The sequence below is a fragment of the Clarias gariepinus genome, chromosome 20 (genome assembly GCF_024256425.1).
Source record: "Clarias gariepinus isolate MV-2021 ecotype Netherlands chromosome 20, CGAR_prim_01v2, whole genome shotgun sequence".
In the NCBI taxonomy this organism is placed as follows: Eukaryota; Metazoa; Chordata; class Actinopteri; order Siluriformes; family Clariidae; genus Clarias; species Clarias gariepinus.
Genome location: NC_071119.1, coordinates 4,265,001 through 4,290,000, shown reverse-complemented (window position 1 = coordinate 4,290,000; position 25,000 = coordinate 4,265,001). Strand labels below are relative to the sequence as shown.

Below are 25,000 nucleotides of genomic sequence, written 5' to 3'. Positions count from 1 at the left end.
GATGATAAGAAGCAGGAGAGGGGGGGGGGGGTACAAGTGGACATGACAGCAGGGGGACACTCATATAGCCTTGATCTGTTGTTACGGGAAGACGCAAAAGTTTAGGAGGGTTTCCTTTGAAATCTGATGAGGAGGTGTAAACTTTTGCACTCAACCTCGGAGAGAGAGAGAGAGATGGAGTGTGAGTGGAGACGAAGAGTGGGTCGATAACTTGGGGAAGAAAGGCAAGCGATGCGAGACGACCTGTCGTGAGGAATTACGTTCCATACACTGAATGTGTGTGTGTGTGTGTGTAATCATGCACGAGGGAATGCGAGCATACATGGTCTGTTTCTGACTCACACAGAGATGTGTGTGTGTGTGTGTGTGACAGCAGGTGCTCGGCTGCAGTATGTCTTCAACCACCCAGGTGGGAAGAAGAGATGGGCCTCCAGAGGGCTGTGTATGTATGTGTGTGTCTGTGTGTGTGTGTGTGTGTGTGTGTATACACTTGTAGATTCCTTGCATAAGCACATAAAAGCTTGTCAGTTCCATTGTTCTGTGTTATATGTTGTCATCACATTCACATTACTCATTTTACAAACATGGATTAAAGGCTAAGGGTAAGGCGATCAATCGATTGAGCGATTATTTCTCTGATGGTCTGGTCCCTGGATGTCCCTGGAAGAGCTCATCAATACAAGCCTTAATTACACCTTCATGTGCTGTTTCATATATAGGTGTTCCATAACTATGGGACTCCTCTATTACATCATCACACTTGGGGGGTGGATGTCCTTTAAAGTGATTAGGCCAGCAATAAAGCTGAGTCCATGAGACCATCCTCAGGATGTCTTCAGATTTGCTGTATACGTGCATATTTAAGCAATATTCTCCTGTGTGCTCACGCAATAACCTACAACAGACTGTCACTTTTGGATATGAATCATATCAACACAACTACATGACTACACTTTCAACTTCGACCAGTAACCACCGGAGCATGTAAGAGTGAGCCCTTCGTCCTAAATGGAAGAGGCCGGCACGAGCACAAAGACGAGTAAAAACGTGGACGACCTCAGACTAAGCTAAGGCTAAACACACATCGACCAGTGCTTCCAAGGTTTTTCTAGGATGCTAAGGCCTAGGACAACCATGACTGAACTCAGTGCTGACAATCTACAGACTGTGCATCATGATGAAGCTTTTAAATACTGTAGGATCTGTACAAAATTCCAACAGCATCTAACCTTCGTATACACATAGACCTCTCTCCAATCATCAAATGTGTGAAACCTACAATTAGGACTGTTAAAGTCTGGCTGGATGCGGCTGAAGCTGCTCTCCAGCAACAGTTCTCAGGGCACCACTGACTCTGACACTAGCATCAACACCTATACAGCTCTGTTCTGGATCACATTAACAGGTCTGTGGATTGGGAAACCACAAGAAGAAACACTAACATCATAGTGTTCCCTATTCAGAATGTCCACCTTCTGCTTAAAACATACGATGCAGCTTTCTGGTCTGAAGACCGGGAGACCTACAACGCCGCCAGAGCCAATCTGAGGAAGGGGATCTTAGCCTCTGCAACTGTCCCTGCTTGCTTTAAGTCTGCTACCATTGAGCCAGTGCCAAAGCACTCCACTAGCAACAGCGCTCAGTGACTTTCATCCCATCGCACTTACCCATGTCATCGCCAAGCGCTTTGAAAGACTGGTCCTCACCCACCTTAAAGCCTGTCTGCCACCTGCTCTGGATACCACACAGGATACCAATTCCACGTTGCTCCATTCTGCCCTGACTCACCTGGAGAACCCCAACACATATGCCAGGATTTTATTCTTCTATTTTAGCTTAAATTTCAATACGGTCAGCCCTTCTAAGCTAGTCTTGAAGCTAACAGCTTGGCATCAGAACACCACGCTGTAACTGGAACCTGGACTTCCTGACAAACAGACCACAGTCTGTTCGACTAGACAACCTCACCTCATTTTGAGCATCATGGTCTCAATCCACCTCACCACACTGTCTCAAAAGCGACAGGGACCGCCTGTCTGGTGGTAAAGCTGTCACGTTTTGTTATCTCTGACCTTTCACAGAGCCTCATAGCGGCAGGCTGGAATATACTGGATTGCTTTATGTGCATGCTCTGATCAGCTAGACTCTCTAACGGGATCCAAATGATGATCGACACCGGCTCTGGATGGCGTCTACTTAGGGTCAGGTCTAAAGGAGTCCAGGTGCCTATAGTGTGAATAAAGAGGGGACCTTCTGGGAGCAGGATGACCAGAACAAATGCTCCAGATGGCTGCGAGCTGCCAGCTGGGCCTCGCCAGTTTGCAGATCCTGGACACGTCATGGCATGGCTACATGCCCTATCCTATCACGCAAGGTTCAGAAAGTGTTCCAATTTGTTCTAAAGGTCAGGGGTCAGCCCAGGAAACTTGACTCGCTACCACAACTTGGCAGAGCAGTGTCTTCATGGAGCTTGCTTTCTGCATGATGCATAAATGTCTTTTTGGGGTTTTTTCTTTCTTGGAATAGTATGTGTTGAGCTTAGTTAAGGGAAACGGCCTGGGAAAGATGTTCAGGTGTCCCCATACATGTGACTGTATAGTTTGTTTTTTTGGATGGAGATTGTTCTGGAAAGAGAAGGAAAAAATAACAGGAGTAATGACTCAGAAATGATAACAGGTGATGAAGAAAGGGGAAGTGAGAGACCATGAGAGAGAAATGAGTGTGTGTGTGTGTGTGTGTGTGTGTGATTCACCTACCTTGGCTCTCATCGTTTTGTTATAATTATACTTGGAAGGGTGGGTTGATCATATTATTAATTAATTGATAATAATAATGATAATAATAATAATAATAATAATAATAATAATAAACATACTCATGCTGGAAGGCATAAATGAGAACAAGGAGAAACAGAAATCTCTCTTTCTCTCCCTCACACACACACACAAACCTTTTAGGAAAAAAGAAAATATATTTCATGCTTTACATATTAAAGAAACAAACTTGTGTGAGTTCTTGTTTCAAAAACGGAGATGATCTTGTATCATCAACTCTCACATATAAGTCTTTTACACAATCGCAGTGTCAGGGGGGTTCCAGGTTCGAGTGACAGGTGAAGGTTAGAAATCGTGGGTTTGTTAAACCTTTTAGTCGCTTTTATTCCTCGCAGCCCATGGGCAGAGCGGAAAATAGCGCCTTGTTGTTGTTTTGTTTGCGTGTCTCTGTGGGAGTTGAAAATAAATTCCCGCCTGAACTTTTCCCTATATTGCCTCGTAAAATTCTTTGATCGAGGGTTCTAACACAGCGGAGTGACTCATTTGGTACGGATATCTCCAGCACACACAAACTCCTCGTATTTTATTCCAAGACGAACGCTAACACTTAATCGTGATACGGTACCTCTAAATCTTGCGAGTGGAACAAAGATTTGATCTGCACTACATCTTTAAGCCTGGTGCAGATTTCTAGGGCGGTCGATAATCTTGACCCAACCCCTTTGAACAACGGCAACTACAGCGAAAATCATTATTGTGTTCTTTTAAAACTAGGCCAGGATGTGTTTATTCCCTCTAAGAGAGCAAATGTGGGGCGTCCAAATAAGTGTCGGTATAAAATGGTTCCTTCCATTGTGTGCTAAAGTTTCATTTCACCGTGGCTGAGTAAGTGGGGAAAAAATGGGCCAAACACAATAGACTCTAAATGGTAATCTTTTAAAATGAAGCTACATCAGGACACAACAGTGTTCCCTCTTTCTCACACAGGAAACACACACACACACCTTAGTTCTGTCTGTGCAATTCCATTTTCCACCATGGTTTAAGGAAATTAAGAACGCCACACCCATACAGTATAAGCAGCAGTTCCAGCCATATATATATATACGTTTTGAGTTCAGAAGGATGGAGCTTATGGGAAGAACCACATAATGGTTTCCTGACCAACCAGCAAATACAGTACAGTATGAACAATCATTTCGATTATAGTGTACAATATTTTACCAAACGTTACCAAGCTAGCTACTTTAGAATTATTTTTATTTTTGTGTTTCTCTCCATTAGTTTTGGAATTTCTACCAACTAAAAGCAGCGTCTTTCATTTTTAGATTACCATAGTCACATTTCATGATCTAAATCCATTCCCTTATTTTAACATTAGCAGTTACTAACTTTAAAGTAACATATTGAAAGACAGGCTTTTAATAGGCTAAATAGGTATCCACGATCAGGTTTGTACATCATGTTTGGGTGCTTTGAGGTTTGTGTAGTAAAAAATAAACAAAAATGTCAAATATGGTGTTCTTCAGGGCTCTGTTTTCATCATGTAATTAGCAATGGTGTGGCATGGGGAAAAAGTTTGAGGAAGCCAACTAATCACAAATTACATGTAGTGTGTGTGCACATGTGAATGTCCTACCACAGCTGTAAAAAAGGGGGAATAAATTGATTGGCCGCCATGGTCCCTGGTTGGACAACAGCGGTTTCTTGGATGGAGAAATGGATGGATGGATGGATGGATGGATTTTTTTCAAAAGGAAAATTCTAATTCACGCTTACTTCCTGGGAAGTCTTAACAGATCACATGTTGATAAAGGTATGACAATAGTCTTATGCGCTTGGTGAATCCTTATTTATTTATTTATTTATTTATTTATCTATTGCTTGATTTATTTTTACCAAGGGAAACCAATTCTGCCTGGTTTCCCTTCAGGCATGACGTTAATCTACAGTAAGGGTGCAATACCATGTTTCACCACACATTTACTACATAACATTTACAGTGGCGCTGTTTTACGCACTGTAAAATATTCAGTGAAAAATATGGAAGAGATAAACAAAGTTATTTATATTGAAATGACAAGCACAGGCTGGAAAAAGAAAGGAAACCTTTAGGTGTGTTCATGTCTTCAAACAAACAAATAATTAAACAAGCGCCTTTCTATCTTATTTGCCCCCAGAAGCTTAGAGGTTAACGCTTAGGGTAGAGCTTAGAGGTCTGGGCGCACCAGAAAGCTTTAGCATCAGTCTGGTATAAATGAACTAGTCTGTTTATTCAGTACTGAACACTTTGGTTAAAATTTTAAGAATTTGGTCAGCGGCTTGGACAAACGCTAGTTTAAGCTTAAGATGAGTAAATGTAAAATTCCTTATTGACGCACTTTGGAGATAGAAGTTTCTTCTTCTTGAGCACAAGCATCTTCAGACCTGTATGAATTATTAAGAAATACACACACACACACACACACACACACACACACAGAAACACAGACACACATGTGCTTGGCATGTGTGGCCAAAGTTTCTCATTTACGTTAATGTCTTGTCATGTAAAGTTGATAGACCCTTTTTTGAACTTTGCATCAAAACACACGTTTAAGGCGATGTAAAATTGACAAAGGTTCAAACCCTGCTGTGTCTCTGAGTTCACTTTAGAGAGAAAGAGAGAGAGAGAGAGAGAGAGAGAGAGAGAGAGACGCATTAAAAGATAAGGTAGCTTACATTATTCATAGATGCATTTCCACAGCTAAGGCATAACAGTACACACACACACACATATTGACACTCCCTTAGACTAAGCTCAGACAGTTATATAAAAAAATATATCTGAATACAGACCGCCATTGTGTCTGTAGGAAGAGATGTCTTCATAAGCAGAGAGAAAAGGGCTGAGAGACATGGATAGGGGAATAAAAAACAGATAGATAGAAAGACGGATAGAGAAAAAGAGAGAGAGGGGGACGCCTCACTGAACATTTCATTGACCTTCTGTCCTGCTAGAGTCCTAAAAGGCTTTACAGCATTGACGTTCCTCAAGTCATTCCTAAGGAAATGTCTCTACACACACACACACACACACACAAAACATTTCTTAGTCAAACCAGAAACAGAATCTTCATCGTTACATAGTGCACTGAGTACTCTATAGAAGACCAATTGACATTCAGGGACTGATCAACCAACCAAAGCGTGTATTGGAAATTAGCTAATTTCACACCAGCTAACCCAAAAGCTAGTACTAGGCTAGGCTCATCCACGAACTAGCATTAGTTAACTCACAAACTAGCATAATTGTAAACAGAGTAGCTCATAATTTGACTAATTTAGGTAAAAAGTTTACTAACCATCTAACATTATAGTAAACAGGGTAGCTTACAAATTAGCAAAAGAGGCAAAAGTGTACTCATTAACTAGCATTATAGTAAAGGTGGTTAGCCAAAAAACTAGCACAATTTACCATTATAGTGAAATGCTTACTCATTAGCTAGCATTTTATGAAAAGGGGTAATCCACAAACTAGCATTTAATTATTATTCATAAACAACCTAATGTATACTAGCAATAAATATAAAATAGCCAAGTGTTAAATTTAAACAAGCTAAGTCACATTAACGTTATATTTAAACAAGCTGTCATACTAACATTAAATTTAATTAGGCTAAGTCAAACAAGCATTAAATATAAACACGCCAAGTCATACTAACGTTAAATATAAAAAGCTAAGCCATATTCCCCTTAAATGTAAACAACCTAAGTCATACTAGAAGCAAATAGAAACAAGCTAAGTCATATTATCATTATCGAAAACAAGCTAAATCATACTAGTGTTAAATATGTAAAAGCTAAGTCATACTAGCATTAAATATAAAAGCTAAACCATTTTAGCTTTAAATATAAACAAGCTAAGTCATACTTGTGTTAAATGTAACAAACTAAGTCATATCAGTGTTAAATTTAAACAAGCTACTGTAAGTCATAGGGTTAAATTTAAACAAGATAAGTCATACTAGTAGCAAACAGTAAACAAGCTACGTCATACTAGTGTTAAATATAAAAAAGCTAATTCATACTAGCATTAAATATAAACAAGCTAAGTCATACTAGCATTAAATCTAAAAAAAATAATAATAATAACAAGCTAAGCTAAGAGTTTTTGGTGAAACTTTGAAATGTTCAGGAAATTTGAACAGTGTTTTAACTGTAAAATTCACTCTGACATGTGACAGCCTAGTCTCTCTCTCTCTCTCTCTCTCTCTCTCTCACACACACACACACACACCCTTCCTAAGCTCTTATTTAAGAAACAGACACATCTCGGATCAGTTTAAGTTCACTTCAGTCCCACTTCCCCCATCCTCTGAGCCAGATTTGCAGTTTATTATTCATAAATGTGTCATAAACATTTCCGCTGAACCCATGAATACAAACGAGCTTCTATTTAGGGACGTCTGCGGTGCCGATCGCGACTCCAGCTGTGCGCCGTGCCGCGTTATTCCTCAGACGTGCGGAGGAGAATTGGGTTTATGGGAAAGATTAAAATCATTAAGTGCCAAGTGCGAGGCGTGCTCGCGAGGTCGGTTACCGCGGCGGGTGTTAACGGTCCAGAGGGCATAAACCTCAATAAATACATTTAACTCCTGTTATTTACAGCAGGGGGAATATTTCAGCTGTGTTATTCTGGCATAGAACTGGAATTTACAATGTATTTGTTAAGTCCCAACATACTACAGTCAATTAACATCAGCTATTATAGCTGAACTGCCTCCCACCCTACACACTGTATAAATGCAGATCATTTACTGCTTTTTGTTTCACCCAAATGAGGATGGGTTCCCTGTTGAGTCTGGTTCCTCTCAAGGTTTCTTCCTCTTACCATCTCAGGGAGTTTTTCCTTGCCACTGTCGCCCTCGGCTTGCTCACCAGGGACAAACTGACCATTTTGATTCATACAAATTCACATTTCATACAAACCAAAATAATTCTTTTGACTATGTAAAGCTGCTTTGCGGCAATGAAAATTGCTAAAAGCGCTATACAAATAAAATTGAATTGAATTGAATTGAACTACAGTCAATGGGCACAAAAGAAAAATAACGCAGTTAGTGTCTAATAAAAAAATAATGTGGCGCAAGCGACCGTAGCTAGCTAGCAAAAACATATTAAAGGAGGGGGACTGCTGGAAATTTGATATTTTCAGTTGGTTTTGAAGAGACTTTTTGTTTAACCACAAGTCAACAATCCACCTCCAGGCTCTGAAGGAAACCAGAGAACCCTAAGGGAGGTTTAGGAAAAGCACGTACCCAGGTGACATGGTAATGTTAAATAGGGCACTAATGCTAATGCTAATGGTAACAAAGATTCAGCTTTGCAAGAAAGATGGCAGTGTGTTCATAGGAATGTAGCCACAATGCTTATGTACTTTTGGTTTCTGGAAGTTTTTTATTTTTTTTCTGTTCCTGCTGGAAAGAAACCAATAAAAAAAAAAAATTAAATGTGAAATATTTAGCTTACTGGGTTTCTAATTGGACCATTGGCAGTTTGAGCCCCAGCACTGCCAATTTACCACTGTTTAGCCCTTGGGCAAGACAATTTCCTTTATCTATCTATCTATCTATCTATCTATCTATCTATCTATGTGTCTGTGTGTGTGTGTGTGTGTGTGCACGCACACTTCAGCTGAGGTCTGTGGTCGACACCTAGCATTGTTAGACTCAGGTGTGTGAGTGTGTGTGTGGGTGGGTAGGTCGGTGTGTGAGCAGACACAGGGATCTGTCAAAAATACAGCAGCCCATAAGGATGGGGATGCAGTTGCTGTGACAAGAATCTCTGGTTCCATATATAGTAACCACACACACACTTACACACACACACACACACTTACACACACTCTCTCTCTCTCACACACACGCACACACACACACATACACAGAAAAAAGGGGTAAGAAAAGTGAAAAGGACACACAGAACCACACACACACACACACACAGACACAGAAAGATATATAGATAGACAGACAGAATGTGGGAACAAGAGAGAGATGTTGTGTGCTGTTCCAGTCAAAAGGCCATTAAGTCAACGAGTCTCTGATCCGATTAGAGATAAAAACACAGAGAGAGAGAGAGAGAGAGATTAAAGACACCTTAACACCTCAGTGAAAAACTAATTATAGAGAGGTTTAATACAACATTATATTAAACTTGCTAAATGACTAATTAGTATTAGAGCAGGAACTAGCGTTATAGCTACTGTTTATCCCAGGATAAACCCATATCAGAACAAAGAGCTAAAGCAGCATTATTAAAATTATTAATATTAATAAGCTAAACCAGATGCTAGCAAATTAGCATAACGCCAAAATACCTCACAACAAAACAGATGCTAACCCAAAGAGTAGCATTAAAGTACAAATTACTAACAAAATGTTCCTTGGATTTTCTTCATCCAATCCTAGCACTGTAATGAACTAGAAGCTCTATAGTTAGTTAATTTCACGTATACGAGTTAATCTGTGATGTAAAATAATTTTGTTAAAAAAAAACAGATTCACAAGCTAGCACTATAGCATACAGGCTTAACCTTGCATTATCAGTCTAAAAGTATTGCTGTATTGCTAACGTACCTGTGATAGTAAATAGATTGTAAACTAGTAATAAACAAACTAGCGTTAGAGTTAACTGGTTCAGCATTTTTGGGTTTAGCATTACACAACAGCTGCTGCTATTGATTTAGCGCAAAATCTGATTTAGTAGGGGTGTGTGTGTGTGTGTGTGTGTGATGCCCCCGAGACAGATCTCTCTCTCCTTTCACATCTTCAACCTGCTTATGCTCCCAGGATTTATTCCTGTACGCTCATTTACATGAAATGGATTCGGCTAATCGGAGGATCGGATTATGAAATTCATTAATGCACAAGCTCCCCGATCGCGTTGATTTTGTTTTCGTCCGTGACGAGGCTGTAACGCGAATTAATTAGTAAGCTGGCTAGCTCACGGCTTTTCATTACTCAGTTAGTTTCCATCTGCGGTGAGATCAGCGGCCGTCCGATCAAACGCATGACTCGAGCTTCCGACCATGTGTGGGGGTAGATCAGTATAGCGGATGCTAAATGCTATGTGATTTTAAGTAAACTAAGTGGAAGTTCTTCACATATTATATTTTAGTTTAATTAGCTTTTAGTTTAAACATGTGATTTCAATGAGATTTCTTTTAAATGGAAATTAATGTTGCTTATTTTGGTGAATTTTGCTTTTTCCAAGTAAGAAATTCCCAAAAACTAGCAAAAATATCTGCTAGGAACAATATATGCTTATGTTTTTAAATGCTTATGATTGGAAAGAACTTGAGACATTAGCATAATTAACCTAAATATGAAATTGGTTAGCTTTTATACTGTGAAATAAAAGACATGTTAGCAACTGAAATACCCCTAAATCTTGCCCTCTGAACCTGTCTATAATTTCTTAAAATATAATTATCACAAACCAAATTTAAGATTTTTTAAAGCTTATTTCTAGTTGAATATTACTAACATTGCAAGCCAAAAATGTCTTCTTGTATTGTTTGGTGAATTTTGCTTTTTCCAAGTAACAAATTCCCAAAAACTAGCAAAAATATCTGCTAGGAACAATATATGCTTATGTTGTTAAATGCTCATGATTGGAAAGAATTTTTTATTAAAAATGAAAATTATTGTTGTTTAGTGTAAAACTAAACTTCGGTCCGCTCAGTCCATTGGTTGGGCATGAATTTGGTGTTGAAGTATTTTTTGTAACATTGTGTTAGGGTCATTCATTCAATGTTATCCCATCTAATCCAATTTAATTTACACATAAATGTTTTTCAAGAATACAATTATATTTGAAAACATGAAATAAAGTATTATTGGACATGTAAACCATAGTTTGCTAAGAATTTATTAATAAACCTCTAAAATGGCTAAAAATTAAAAATGGCTTTGAGGATTCTGACATTTTTCTCCTATCTTCCACTTTTGCAGTTTCCCTCTGAATTATTCTTATTTTATGGAAAAACCTAGTGACTTTTCTCTAGGAAGACACCCAGCCTTGACAAACACCAAAATTCACCATCGACTGCTCCTTTTCATGGCAAGGATGATTGCCATGTTTAGAGACATCCACCTAAAAGATACACTTTGTGCAAACATGTTAGTGTCCCTCATAATGTATGAAAGCCTCAAAGTAGTGTTTTATTTAGATAAAGCTAATTACCTCAGGTTTATTCCCCCAAAATAGACTTACGAAGAGCTTGAAACTAGGAGTTGTTTTGAATAGTTTAAATATATTTTTTATTATAAACCGAGTAATGGGCTGACACTGGAGATTTCAATTCAAAACACACGTTTGCATGGTACTCATACACCTGCCCAGAATTAGCCAAGTTAGCATGACATGGAGAAAAAATTCGCCCAACTCACTCCATGGTGTGACAGTAGTGTTTACACAAAGAATAATCCGCATGCCAGGACATAAAGTCGCGTTTACACTTGCCTTAAGAAACTCTTATGGTAATGCGACTTTAACATCAAACGCTCGTTTAACGTGACTGAAGCCAGGAAAAAAAAAACACCACTGCAGGCATCCAGAGATTACCATGAAAACATTTCCCAAGTGAAAGCACACACCGACAGTGACAGCACTTTATTCAGTATTTATTTAATTCAAGGACATAAGTGAAGAAAAAACTGATTTACAAACGTACAAACAGCTCTAAACAAGAGAATTTTGTGCTTCTGCAAATGTTGAGAAAGGGATTACAGATGTCGCCGAGAGAGAAACGTGGGGGGAAAAATAACAGCGTTCAGTAAATCATGCAGTCTTTTTAAAGGGATTTGCATTTTTATGTGCAAAGTGGTTGGTTTTTGTGTCAAACATCCTGCTCAAGTCCTTAGATGAAGAAATCACGATACGGCATAATGGAAAGATGGATAAAAGTGATGCTACAAAACACACACACACACACGTGGCAAACACAGGACCAGTGAGTCATTTTTGTTATCATTATTATTATTATTATTATTATTATATTCTATTAAACATCATTCAACACATTGAGTCAAATTACAAGATTTAGAATCGGTCAACAAGGGGAGCAGCTCGTTTTTACGGTTTGTTTATTTACGATTCAACAAATTTCGTTGTAAGGATTCCTGAGTTTATGCTGTATGAAAGGTGATTGTTATTAAAGTTGATCAACAATAACCAACTAGACAAGATTTTCCACTAATCAGTATCTCTTAAAACGTTTTTGCACCTTTGTTTGGTTTGGGGTCCGTGTGGGGGCGGGGCTTATCATTGCAAATTGCACATTTCAATATGTCAGGTTTGGACATGAAGTTTTAGGTTCAACTGTTGGATTTTTAATTCCTTTTATATCAACATGACATGTCATCACGCCTGGGTCATCATCAGGCCTTATGAAACTCAAAACAGGAAGTAACTTGAACCAATCAAGTAATGGATGGCTTCTGCACGTGATTCAATCACTTGATTTTTGTTTTGATGTGGACCGGGCACTGGAGCACTCTCAACCATGGAACCAACCTTCATTTTCCTGAGTTAGGATGATGGTTTGACTGGTGCATACCGTTGATTTTGGTTTGATCTGGACCCCTGACCTTTAACATCCTTAAGAGCCTTTTGGAGATAACATTCCAAAACCATGGATATTGACATAAATTTGGTCCCTTCTTGGCAACTCTCACTACCGCCACTCTACAACATTTTGAAGTGCATCTGTGAGCCCGAGCAAGGCTTGTAGCTAAGGTGGCGTCCTGTGATATTACCAGCCCGGCAAGAATCTTTTGGTTGTTAAAATGTTGTTGTGATGTTGATTTGGCAATGTTAATAGTCTGAGTTTCTGTTTGCAACATTGTGTTTGCATCATTCATTCAACGTTATCTCATCATCATTTTATCATAGTCATTCTAACGTTTAAAAACAATTTGATTGCAACATCATTACGACATAAATACAACATTCCTGCTGGGAGGGTTAAAGACAGTGACATTTATTTTGTGTTTATTATTTTGATGGAACTCAACAATTTTTGCCAAACTCTAGCCTTTCAAGACCTTGATCAAAGCATCACATGTTTGGCATGAACACATCAGGTTTTAGACCTTTAGTGTTTGCTTAACTGGCTCTGAGAAAATTTATAGTAATATCAGCTTTTTTTTATTGCCCTGACCGCTACACACTTTAGCCGTACTATAACACACACCGATCGGCCATAACATTATGACCACCAACCTACAATAATATTGAGTAGGTGTCCGCTTCTGCAACCAAAACGCTGATGCACTGTGTGTACTGACTCCTTTCTATCAGAACCGGCATTACCTTTTTTCAGTAATTTGAGCTACAGTAGCTCTTCTATTAGATCGGACGACTTCTGCTTCTCATGTGCATCAGTTCACCAGTTTTCCTTCCTTTTGGTATGTCCTGACCACTGCAGACCAAGAACATCCCCCAGAAGCTGCAGTTTGGGATTTGCTCTGACACAGTCCTCTGGCCATCACAATTTGGCCCTGGTCAAAGTAGCTACAGTGACCATATCTCATTATACAGGTGGCTGGAAGGTGATGGTATATATATGGAAGGTGATGGTGATGTATACAGTATTGGCTCTGGTTAAAGTAGCTACAGTGACCATACAGTATCTCATTATACAGGTGGCTGGAAGGTGATGGTATATATTAGGCAGGGTTGGAAGCAAAAAAAATGGGCAAGCATAAGGATTTGATATCCATCACCTTCCAGCCACCTTTATAATGAGATACACCACGCACTGCACCACGTTGCCTCCGATCCTCCAGCACTGCTCGCCTCATCCCACCATCTCTCAGGGATCGAGGGCGGCATTCATCCAGGCTCTTTTCTGTTCTGGCACCTAGATGGTGGAATGAACTTCCTCTAGATGTCCGTACATCAGAGACTTTGACTATCTTTAAACGACGACTCAAGACGCATCTGTTTCTCCAGTACTTGGACTAACCCCCCCCCCCCCCAAAAAAAAAAAAAAAAAAAAAAACACCTCAGTTGTGTTGGACTAATGGTACTTAGTTATTAACCTAGTAAACCCAGTGTAAGTATGTATCCAATGTTGTAAACATTAAAGCACTTTTTGTAAGTCGCTCTGGATAAGAGCGTCTGCCAAATGCCTAAATGTAAATGTAAATGTAAATGTAAATATGGTCACTGTAGCTACTTTAACCAGGGCCAATATACATCACCATCACCTTCCATATATATACCATCACCTTCCAGCCACCTTTATAATGAGATGGTCACTGTAGCTACTTTAACCAGGGCCAATATACATCACCATCACCTTCCATATATATACCATCACCTTCCAGCCACCTTTATAATGAGATGGTCACTGTAGCTACTTTAACCAGGGCCAATATACATCACCATCACCTTCCATATATATACCATCACCTTCCAGCCACCTTTATAATGAGATATGGTCACGGTAGCTACTTTAACCAGGGCCAGATTGTGATGGCTAGGGGACTGGGTCAGAGGAACTCCAAAACTGCAGCTTCTGGGGGATGTTCCTGGTCTACAGTGGTCAGGACGTACCAAAAGGAAGGAAAACTGGTGAACTGGCGACAGGTTTATGGGTGGCCAAAACTTACAGATGCACATGGGGAGTAAAAGCTGGCCCGTGTAGTTCAACCCATTAGAAGACCTACTGTAGATCAAATTGAGGAAAAGTTGTGATAGAAAGGTGTGAGAACACACAGTGCATTAATGTTATGGTAGCAAAAGGTGGGAACCTACTCGATATTAGTCAGTATTAGTCAGGTGGTCATACCTTTATTTTGCATAAAGTAAGTGAGAATGTGAGACTCTCTGTTTCTTCTCACTGATTGTATTTGGAATCTTGTGTATCAGTGTTTCTTGTGATTGGTGAGATTCGAGCAACTGGTGTGTCTCGGACTGGTCGGGAACGTGCGATCACTGTCAGCTGTCACGCAAGGAAACTGATGAGGGGCTGGAAGAAGAGTCCCATTGTTCCGAGCACACACACCAGCACGAACACCCACAGGAAGATTCGGTCAATTACCATGGCAACGTACTTCCAATCGTCTTCCACCTAAAACGGAAAGCATAGGAAAGAGTAAGCTAACGGATCATAATTATTACCACGGGCAGTGCTGGCAGCGACAGCAATAACTGCATCACGACGAAGAAAAGGAGGGAACGTGGGATAAAGAAGTGTGAAGAATTTCCATATCAAACACTGAGACCTTCACAGAGAGATGACATATTTATAGATGCAAAGCTCATCTGTACACACTGGTTTATTCGAATGAGGATATTAGCGGTCTGTGAGATCAGCAATATGAATATAAATAGAGGCAGCAATGATGATGTTACAAAATAAAAAAAGAAATTAATGACTGAAAAAAGAAAGAAGAAGTAATAAAAGTAAGAGTGGAAGTTATAGTAGAGTAAAAGAAGAAAAGATAAAATCCAGAGATAAAACTTAGGACAAAAAAAGAAACAAATATAAAAGAAAAGGGCTAGGCAATAAAAGAAAAAAATTGTGTATTAAGAAAGTAAAAAAGATGATATCTATGGTGCAGAAGGAGAAAGAAAGAAAGAAAGGAAGAAAGAAAGAAAGAAAGAATGGAGTGAGAAAGGGAAGTGGAGTAAATAAAAAAGTAAGAATCTGCTGTAAGTACAGGGATGAAAACCACAAGGTATGGGTGGGAGAAAGGAAGGAACAGACACAAAGTATAGGAAAACAAAAACAGAAAGGATGAGGAGATGAAAAAATAGAAAGTAATTGAAAGAAATGGGTGTAGTGATGAAAAAAGGGATGTTAGAAGGAGGGGATGAGTGAAAAATAAAAAGTAGAAAAGATGCAGCAATAGTGAAATTAGCTACTGTACGTAAGAAAAAACGAAAAGAAAGAAAGAAAGACTAATGACAGCGAAAACATTGAATGAAAAATGATTGGAAGGAAAGAAAAGTGGAAAAGTTAAAGTCTAGGGATTGAAACAAGAAAAACTGAACAAAAAGAAAATATGTTTTTTAAACAATTGGAAAAATTGTTTAAAAAAAATTGTTGGAAAAATTGAAAAGTGGAATTACAGAAAAATTGAGGAAGAAAGGAAAGTGGTATAAGTAAGAAATTAAGAATTTAAGCAGAGAAATAAAAACTATAATGTGTGGATGAAAAAAAAGACAAAAAGGAAAGGGGAAAAAATATAAAAATTTGAATAAATAAAAATAAAGCATTAAAGAGAGACAAAAGAGAGAAAAAAATTAAAAGAAGACAAAATGCTAGAGTGGTGAAAAAAGGAATGGATGGAGTGAAAAAAAAATGAAGGGATGAACAATGTGGAAAATGCAAAAAATGTAACAAAAAAATGCAACAATGAAGAAACTGGTTAAGTAAGTAAGAAAGAAAGTAAGAAACACTTTTTTCTAAAAAAAAAAAAAAAAGTAGAAAAATAGTAAAACAAAAAGGGAATCAATTTATGTAAAAATTGGTTTTAAAAACATTGTGAATACAAGAATAAAAATGTAAGTGGGACAAAACAAAGGATGGAATGACGTGAGAAAGAAAGTAATGTAATGATGTAAATGATGTACGGCATTTAATGTAAAGGAATCTGTGATTAATGTGTGTCTGTGTGTGTGTGCCGCTCACACCTCTTTAGCCTTGTTGCGACTCCTCATGTTCTCAGCGATGTACTTGACGCTCTCGATGGCCTGCTTGATTTCAGGCGAAACCACTGAAAACGCCACCACCGTGTTAACGCCACTCAGCTGCCGACTCTGTTTCCCACAATCCCCTTCGGGAGTCTCTTTCATCGGATGGCATGGACACGGCCCTTTTTTCACCTCCGGCTCCCTCGCTTTCCCCTCACCAAACTCCAAACAGTTGCTGCAACTGTTCTTTCTTTTCTTACCTTCTTTTTCCCCAGATGATGCCTCGGGCAAACTGCCTTTTCCAGAGGATTCCGACTGGTCCATGGGACGTCTCATTAGCATAACTCTGGGCAGCGCGTGCAGGAAGACGGCTCGTACCCAGGGCGGCATGGCATGCGTGGTTGGTGTGCGGTAGTGCACATTGAGCACGAAGACGGTAATGACGATGGAGAGCGTGACGAAGATCATGGTGAAGAGCAGGTACTCCCCGATCAGGGGGATGACAAGAGAAGTGGAGGGGATGGTCTCGGTAATGACCAGGAGGAAGACGGTGAGGGAAAGGAGAACAGAAATGCAGAGAGTCACCTTCTCGCCACAATCTGATGGAAGATAAAAGACGAGGACGGTCAGGAAAGAAATCAGGAGGCATGGGATGATGAGGTTGATGGTGTAGAACAGAGGCAGGCGACGGATGTAGAAGCTGTACGTAATGTCTGTGTAGATCTCCTCACAGCAGTTGTACTTGATGTCATGCTTGTAGCCTGGAGCGTCGATGATCTCCCACTCTCCGCTCTCCCAGAAGTCCTTGACGTTGACCCTGGAGCCAATCAGCACCAGGTCGATCTTGGCTTTGTCGTATGTCCATGAACCGAACTTCATCGAGCAGTTCTGGTAGTCGAAAGGAAAGTAGGTGATGTCCATTGGGCAGGAGGACTTGAAGATAGCCGGAGGAACCCAGGTGATGGTGCCATCATACTTCAGCAGAGCTTTGGTCTTGTCTTCCACCAAGAAGTCACCTACAGCACTGGGGCAACAAGGTGGTTAGAGACAAATCCATGCACATTTGTAAATAAAGGTTCCTCAACTTTTGAGGTTCCTTGAACAAACACGGTTCTATGGTTGGTAAACAGTTTCCCTGAAAGGGAAAGTTACTTTTGTAACTATGCAACTTTGTTACATTTGCCTGATTGAGGATGCTTACTTGTTGTAGAGCACAATGTCAGGCCTCCAGATCTTATTGGATGGAACCCTGATGTACTCGATGCCGTCGAATTCTGCTGGAGTCCATTTCAGTTTGTAGTCATTCCAGATCTACAGGATGTAAATGACACCAAAGTGGGGAGAAAACTTTGTTAATAGTTTGAATCTGTCTTGGATGGGAGGGATGGTATTATTCTCTCTGGTGTCGATCAGAGTAACACTGGCCATTCATGGCGCTCTATATAAGCTCATGTATGCAGAAGAGGGCAGATTTTTCTTCCTTTAGTGTTATGCTTCCCTCCTTTGGAGCAACAGTTTGAAAGAGATGGGTGGCTGGCTTTAGGTGTCTCAAAGGAAGCAACGCTGGTTCCCATGCTCTCTGGTTGAGTGGATAGACAATGCTAGCTTGTAGATGCGAGTTGGCTAATAACCAAATTTGGAGGAAATGGAGTTATGCGAGAATTAGAATACTGACATTGATAAGTTATGTTAAGTGATATCATTAGCAATGGAAGATGTGGTTTATTTTACCAGCTGTCAGTGAGTCAGTCACAGCCGACTGTTTGAGGTTTTATTGGCTGCCAATCAAGGCAATTTGGTGTGTCAGATTCAGGGGGGGACAGATTTGTTCCAGACTTTATGGCCTCCATCAAAAGGTAACAACAACAAAATTTTTTTACCCCATTCTTTTTTTACCCCATATTCTCCCAATTTCCCAGCAACTCGTTCTGTCCTGTCAGGATCGCTACCAAGCAGTAAGTGAAGAACAGCATGTGCTTCCTCTCAAACACGTGAAGTCGCCACACCGTCTACTGCTCACGCATGGCCTCAGCACAGCTAAACACCCTGGGATACATGACCTCAGAGGTGCTCAAGATGGATTAGTGTCACTCTGACTGACAGGGGATGAGTTGGCACCACTCCTCTCATGCAAAAAGTATCTGGGCATTTCTGCCATCTTGGACTGAGGAGTGAAATCTTCACGGTTTTGAAATCTCAGTCTCTTTTTTCGCACCACTCATCCTGGCTTTGTTAGTTAGTGTGTACGTTTCAAATTACCGTCAGAAGCAGGGGATCTTATACTGCCGTTGTGTGGCAGATTCCAAGAGCCATTTAAATATGTGGCAGCCATTAGATAGAAAAAGTATATTTATTTATCCATTTCTCTATTTATTTCCATCATATCCTGCGTTAGACAGTCACTCATCTGGTTATGAATTATTTATGTATAAAGTACTGTGTGTGTGTATGTGTGTGTGTGTGTGTGTGTGTGTGTGTGTGTGTGTGTCTTCGCAGGACAGTCACTCATCACACACAGGATGTGATTCACTGCTACAACATGACTGACACTATCACGCTGTCCACACACGGCACATCAAAACATGCTTCTGATACAACCGGAGAAATGCCGTCCATATTTCTCGATAGTAGAGATGGGAAGAAAGAGAGAATTTTCAATCGAATAACTATTTGACTTGCTAAGCATTCATATTTAATGGCCCTACAAGAACGCTACGACTAATCAAATAATCAATCTTTACGATCTTTACTGGTGAGCAGAAAAGCATCTCAAAAAACACCTGACACCTGATACTCTAATGACAAAAGCCTGGTCTTTTTCAAATCTTTAACTGTACAACTGGATCTTTCCTATCTTTAACTGTACTGCATTGGTGCCTGAAGGGTTAAAGAGTTATTTTTTTAGCAGCCTGGGGAAAAAATATATATGAATTATTAACAGCTAAATGGATTTCCTCCAGAAAGCCGGAATAACAGACAAGGTCATGGGGCACATATACAGGAACTCTTAAAGCTTGTGTCTTACCTTTCTAACACTCTCTCACACACACACACACACACACACACACACACAGACACATACTGTATATAGTATATAACACCTCAGAGTGTCTACTATACCGTCTGTCTTTCACAGACACACACACACACACACACACACCAAAACACCTGCTGTCTCTATACAGTATATAATACATAAATATCTCATATAACAGCTTGTTGAGAAATAGATGTGCACAGGAATTGACCTAAATTGAATGAAAAGGTAAATTCGTGTTACAATCGAACCGCAATATAATCCACCCAGCTCTACGGCGTCTGACTGTACGCAGGGTCGAGCGAGACAAAACTAAATGGCATTCGTTTGCATCGCATTTCCCAAATATTATTAGAATCTGAATCTAATCCTATTTCATATGAAAAAAGATACACTAGACAAGTGATTTACCTGAAGACTCCACACACAGTTTCCTGTCCTTATCATAATGATTAAATGTGTTTAAAAAGTGTGTAGACTTGCATGACACACACTGATGAGAAGAAAATCGGTAGACACCCCAAAAACAAGCAGAAGCAAAACAAGTGTCGGGGTTTGAAGTCTTAACCCCTGCTTTCGCAAGCATTCGTTTTTGTCTCGCTTGACCCTGCGTACAGGCAGATGCTGTAGAGTTGGGAAGATTATATTACCACTTGACTGTAACATGAATTCGTTTCTTTCTAATTAGGCAAATTCCCATGCAAGCTGCGGGTATTTTCCTCACCAAGCTGTAATAAGAGATATTTCTTGAACATGCTAAAAATGATCCCGTATCTACAGTATATAGTAAAGAGTCAAACAAGAGTCCTTCAGTCAATTGTGGCAATTTTGACAATTATGTCTCAAATTTATTTAAGAAAGATATTACTACATTTCCTTTAACGTGAGTGACAAATATTCGGACACGGTAGTTTTGTTCACTACTCATCTCCAAGCCCTTAATCTTGCCCCAATTCAGGAGCAAAACTGGACAGTTAAGACAGTTGAGAAAAATATTGCCTGAAATGAGCCCAGTGTGCTTCTTTTGTTGTAGCCCACTTGTTTCAAAGTTTTGTCTGTTCTGAGAGAATTTTTTGGTCACACACATACACACTGAAAACTCCAGGAAATCAGGAGCAAACAAGCAACAGTCAAAGCTTATTAAATTTCACTCTAGCTTGTCAAATTTTGAACTACAGCGGTACCTCGGCATACAAATTTAATCCGTTCCATGGGCAAGTTCTTATGGTGAAATTTCCTCCTGCAAATTCTATCTTCAAATAATGTAAATGCAGATGCCACCCAAAAATATTACCAATATTAACCATTTTCAACACTATAATCATCTATTTGCATATAAAAACAATCAAAACATTTAGAAAATAAAGAAAAATATGTAATAAATAGGCATTAAACCTCACTTAACCTTAATTTATGATTCCGCTTCACACCGGCTGCTTTAAAAACCAAACTGAAAGTGGCTCCCACCATCCTTGATTACATTCTTGGGACCCATGGTGCTATGTCCTCACTTAATCTTGTACAAAATGCAAGAAAAACCCACAAAGAATTATGTAAACTCACTTCACTTGTTCCCATAACAGCCCCCCCCATGCCACCACACACCCCTCCCCCCCCTTAGCCGACATTCGATTCAGTCGCTCATATGCCAAAAAAGTTTGTATCGCAAGGCAAATTTTATGCAAAAATCTAAGTTCTTAAGGTAAAAATTCTTAAGGCAGGGCGTTCGTATGCCGTGGTACCACTGTACCTTAGCTGTGTCATTAGCTAATTGTGTTACCCAAATATTCCACTGGGTAACCACATTTCTAGTATTTACTATGTAAATATGACTTACATGTCTTAGCCACAGGTTGGTCTCCATGATCTGATTGACTTCATCCTAGAGTAAAGGAAAAAGATTAAAAATATATTTTATTATATGTATAATACAGAACAAAATGCTACTATTTGAGTTTTAGCAACCTTTAATTAATTATTTATCTTGGGGGGGACTGTAATGCCTTTAATGCAATACTGTATTAATACAGTAATAATCTTAAATTTCCCTTAATGCTTAATTGCTAATACGTTAAACATCCACCCTATGACGTGTCAAGCACGCTAGCCAGTAAGCTAAATAAATATGGACCTTTTTAATCTTTGAAAATCTCTTCCAAAACTTTTTCTATTGTAATATTTTCATTCCAATACTGACTTTTCCTTTCCGCTATTTTTGCCCTTCTATCACAATTTGCTAATAAACTGGCTAATCACTCAGCTTACTGTGTTAAAGTATGATAGCTGGCAGGATTGTCAGATTAGCTGTTGTCTTGGTTTGGTGTCCCAGTGGTTGAGGTCATGGAATACACGTTGTTTGTAAAGTATCAGGACATTTCTTAAAATGGCAACAGCTAAGCTACTAGCGAGGCGAAGGGCTCGTGAACGAGAACATGTTACGTGCAATTCGAGAATGCAGGCTAGAGTTCTGTTCAGGGAAAAGAAAGATTGTGGCAATGGATAGATAACTGTGGAGAGGATAATTTAATCTGCAGCTCTAAGCACAGTGCCTGCAGGACATCCTGGGAGCTGAGAGCGGAAATTTCAGCCCCTATTGTACTTTCTGACCTGATGGTGATGGAAAAAAAGAGGTTCTTTCAAAATGGAAAAATAAAGTGGTGCAGGAATTGTCCTGGAAGGGGACAGTAATTAGACACGGCTTTAAACAGAATTTGACAGGAACTGGAATGCGCTCTTATGAATGTGCTCTTATATGGAATGTGCTCTTATATACCTGCAAGAAGAATATACTGAATCAGTTCAGATATGAATCAGTTCAATTAAAAATTATTCACTGAGATTGGATTACTGGTTTGTTATTTGACGCAGTAAACGAGGGGTCAAGAATCTCAACAGAAATATTTGGATTGTTAAAGCACTTGAGTTTATTTAGCATAAACCTCCATGTCATGTGTTTGGTAGAAAGTCTTTAACGACTTGGATGAATGTTTAGTGGCTTCAGTGGTTTGGTTTAATGGCACAGCTACATTATAACCACCCTTAAAATTTTGGTTATGTATAATGATGCGACCATTAACAGTGTTGCCACTGAGCTATCTCTCAAAACTTCAACAGTATGAATGTAACTTTGCATGAACTACTGACTGATTTTACTACGTCCAATTGGTGCTTGGAATCAAGCGCTTAGGCCATGATTTGCGGTGCTTGGACCCCTTGCAAGGCTACATACATCAATCCAGAAACAAAAAACTTCAATAGTATGTCCAACCATGGATTTTGCATGGACGTCTTCTGTGTAACTTTGCAAAAACTGTTGACTAACAGCACTACACTACTACTGATACTGGAGAAATCTTAGGCTATGAATTGTCTTATTATTTAACATATTTTTATATCCGTTGGACAAGAATAACAACACTCACTCATCGCCTGTACCACTTTATCCTATATTCAAGGTCGCGTGGGGCCTGGACCTTATCCCAGGAGACTTAGGGCACGAGGTGGAGTACACACTGGATAGAGTGCCAATCCATCACAGGGCACACACATTCATTCACACACTATGGGCAATTTGGGAACACCCGGAGGAAACCCACCAAGCACAAGGAGAACATGCATGAGAACATGCACACAGAGACAGCAATCGAACCCGGGCCCTAGAGGTGCAAGGTGACAGTGCTAACCACTACACCACCGTGCTGCCTTAGAATAACAACAATCTATTTTTAATTGTTTAAAAGGACCCAATGATAGGCCTCTCCCAAACGCTTGAGATGTCACTTCATGTTAAAAGATAAATATATTTACTCAATATAATAATATTCATAGTGACAAAAACAGCCTTTTTCCATCTTAGAAATATTGCCAAATTTAGGAGTATCCTATCCGTATCTGATGCAGAAAAGCTAGTTCATGCATTCATGACCTCCAGACTGGACTATTGTAATGCATTACTAGGTGGTTGTCCTGAATCCTCAATAAACAAGCTACAGTTAGTCCAAAATGCAGCCGCCAGGGTTCTCACTAGATCCAGAAAATATGATCATATAACACCTATATTATCATCCCTGCACTGGCTACCTGTTCAATTTAGAATTAATTACAAAATAGTACTACTTACATACAAGGCTTTAAATGGTTTAGCTCCCACATACCTAACCAGTCTTTTGATACGCTATAATCCACCACGCTCCTTAAGATCACAAAACTCCGGACTTCTGGTAATTCCCAGAATTTTAAAATCTACAAAAGGGGGCAGGGCATTTTCATATTTGGCTCCAAAGCTTTGGAATAGCCTTCCAGACACTGTTCGGGGAGCAGACACGGTTTCCCAATTCAAAAGTAGACTCAAGACGCATCTCTTTAATCTGGCATACGCGTAACTCATCCCATAACCTCATACTCCAGTACACCTATCCTGAATGGCAACTACGCTAACTTCTCCTTCTTTTCTGTATTTTTCTACCCATCCCGAGGCATCTGGAGATTGTGCCAGCTTCAGTAGACAAAGGCCAACCCTGCGAGGTTTCTAAGGCATCTTGAGAAGGACCTGCTCCAGCTAGATTCTGCTTTATGATGGCTGGAGCTACACATCCTGCTCCTGTGCTTCCAGTGATCCTGACCCCATCTGCCCTCTGCACCTACTGCTGAACTGAATCTACACAACTTCTGATATATTGAACTTTCACCTGCACAACACACTTGATGTTATTTCTATCTGTTATCACCCAGATGAGGATGGGTTCCCTGTTGAGTCTGGTTCCTCTCAAGGTTTCTTCCTATTGCCATCTCAGGGAGTTTTTCCTTGCCACTGTCGCCGTCACCCTTGGCTTGCTCATCAGAGACATTTCATTCATCATTCATTCATTTCATTATTATCTAGACACACTTTTCTCACACATACACACTTCCAAATATTTTCTTTTCTTTTCTTTTCTAAAAAAAAAAAAAAAAAAAAACTTTAATTTGTGAAGCTGCTTTGGGACAATGACCATTGTTAAAAGCGCTATATAAATAAAATTGAATTGAATTGAATTGATTAAAGATTTAGTCAATTTGCTTCACCAAAAAGTTTAACAGAACAATAAAGGGTTAAAAAAAATCTGAAATTGTATTAACATGATTAAAGTCGTAAAAGAAATTGATAACTGTGTGCTATGTCAGGAAGCTAACTCGGGCAACCTTCTTTTTCCAAAAGTTTAAATAATAACCTAGGTTTTGTTGTTATTATTATTATTATGGAACAAAAGATTATATATTTTCCCAGATCTTTAATTGGATTTTTAACATCATTTCAAAGCTGTCAATTTATTACTGACTGTTCAAATATTATTATACAGTGAAACCTCGGATTGCGAGTAACACGGTTTGCGAGTGTTCCACAAGACGAGCAAAGATTTTTTATAAATTTTGATTCGGAAAACGAGCAAGTCTTCGTTTTTTTATGAGTACCGAGTATCATGTATCACGCTTTTTGATGCCGAGCGTCACGTGATCA

At 39.4% G+C, this 25,000-nt stretch overlaps 1 protein-coding gene across 2 annotated transcripts in view; it reads right to left on the bottom strand.

The window, feature by feature from the left end:
* Window positions 1–14,403: 14,403 nt before the first annotated feature.
* chrna6 (cholinergic receptor, nicotinic, alpha 6) overlaps window positions 14,404–25,000 on the bottom strand; it is a 16,960-nt gene continuing 6,363 nt past the window's right edge. The window contains exons 3-6 of one of the 2 annotated variants that reach the window (XM_053480291.1): window positions 21,341–21,385; window positions 17,668–17,777; window positions 16,467–17,490; window positions 14,404–14,898 (exon numbers count right to left, since the gene is read on the bottom strand). In XM_053480291.1, the coding sequence (XP_053336266.1) occupies window positions 14,773–14,898; window positions 16,467–17,490; window positions 17,668–17,777; window positions 21,341–21,385 (1,305 nt within the window). In that variant the 3' untranslated portion in view covers window positions 14,404–14,772. The remainder of the gene's footprint in view (window positions 14,899–16,466; window positions 17,491–17,667; window positions 17,778–21,340; window positions 21,386–25,000) is intronic. The other variant, XM_053480292.1, reaches the window with a different exon arrangement.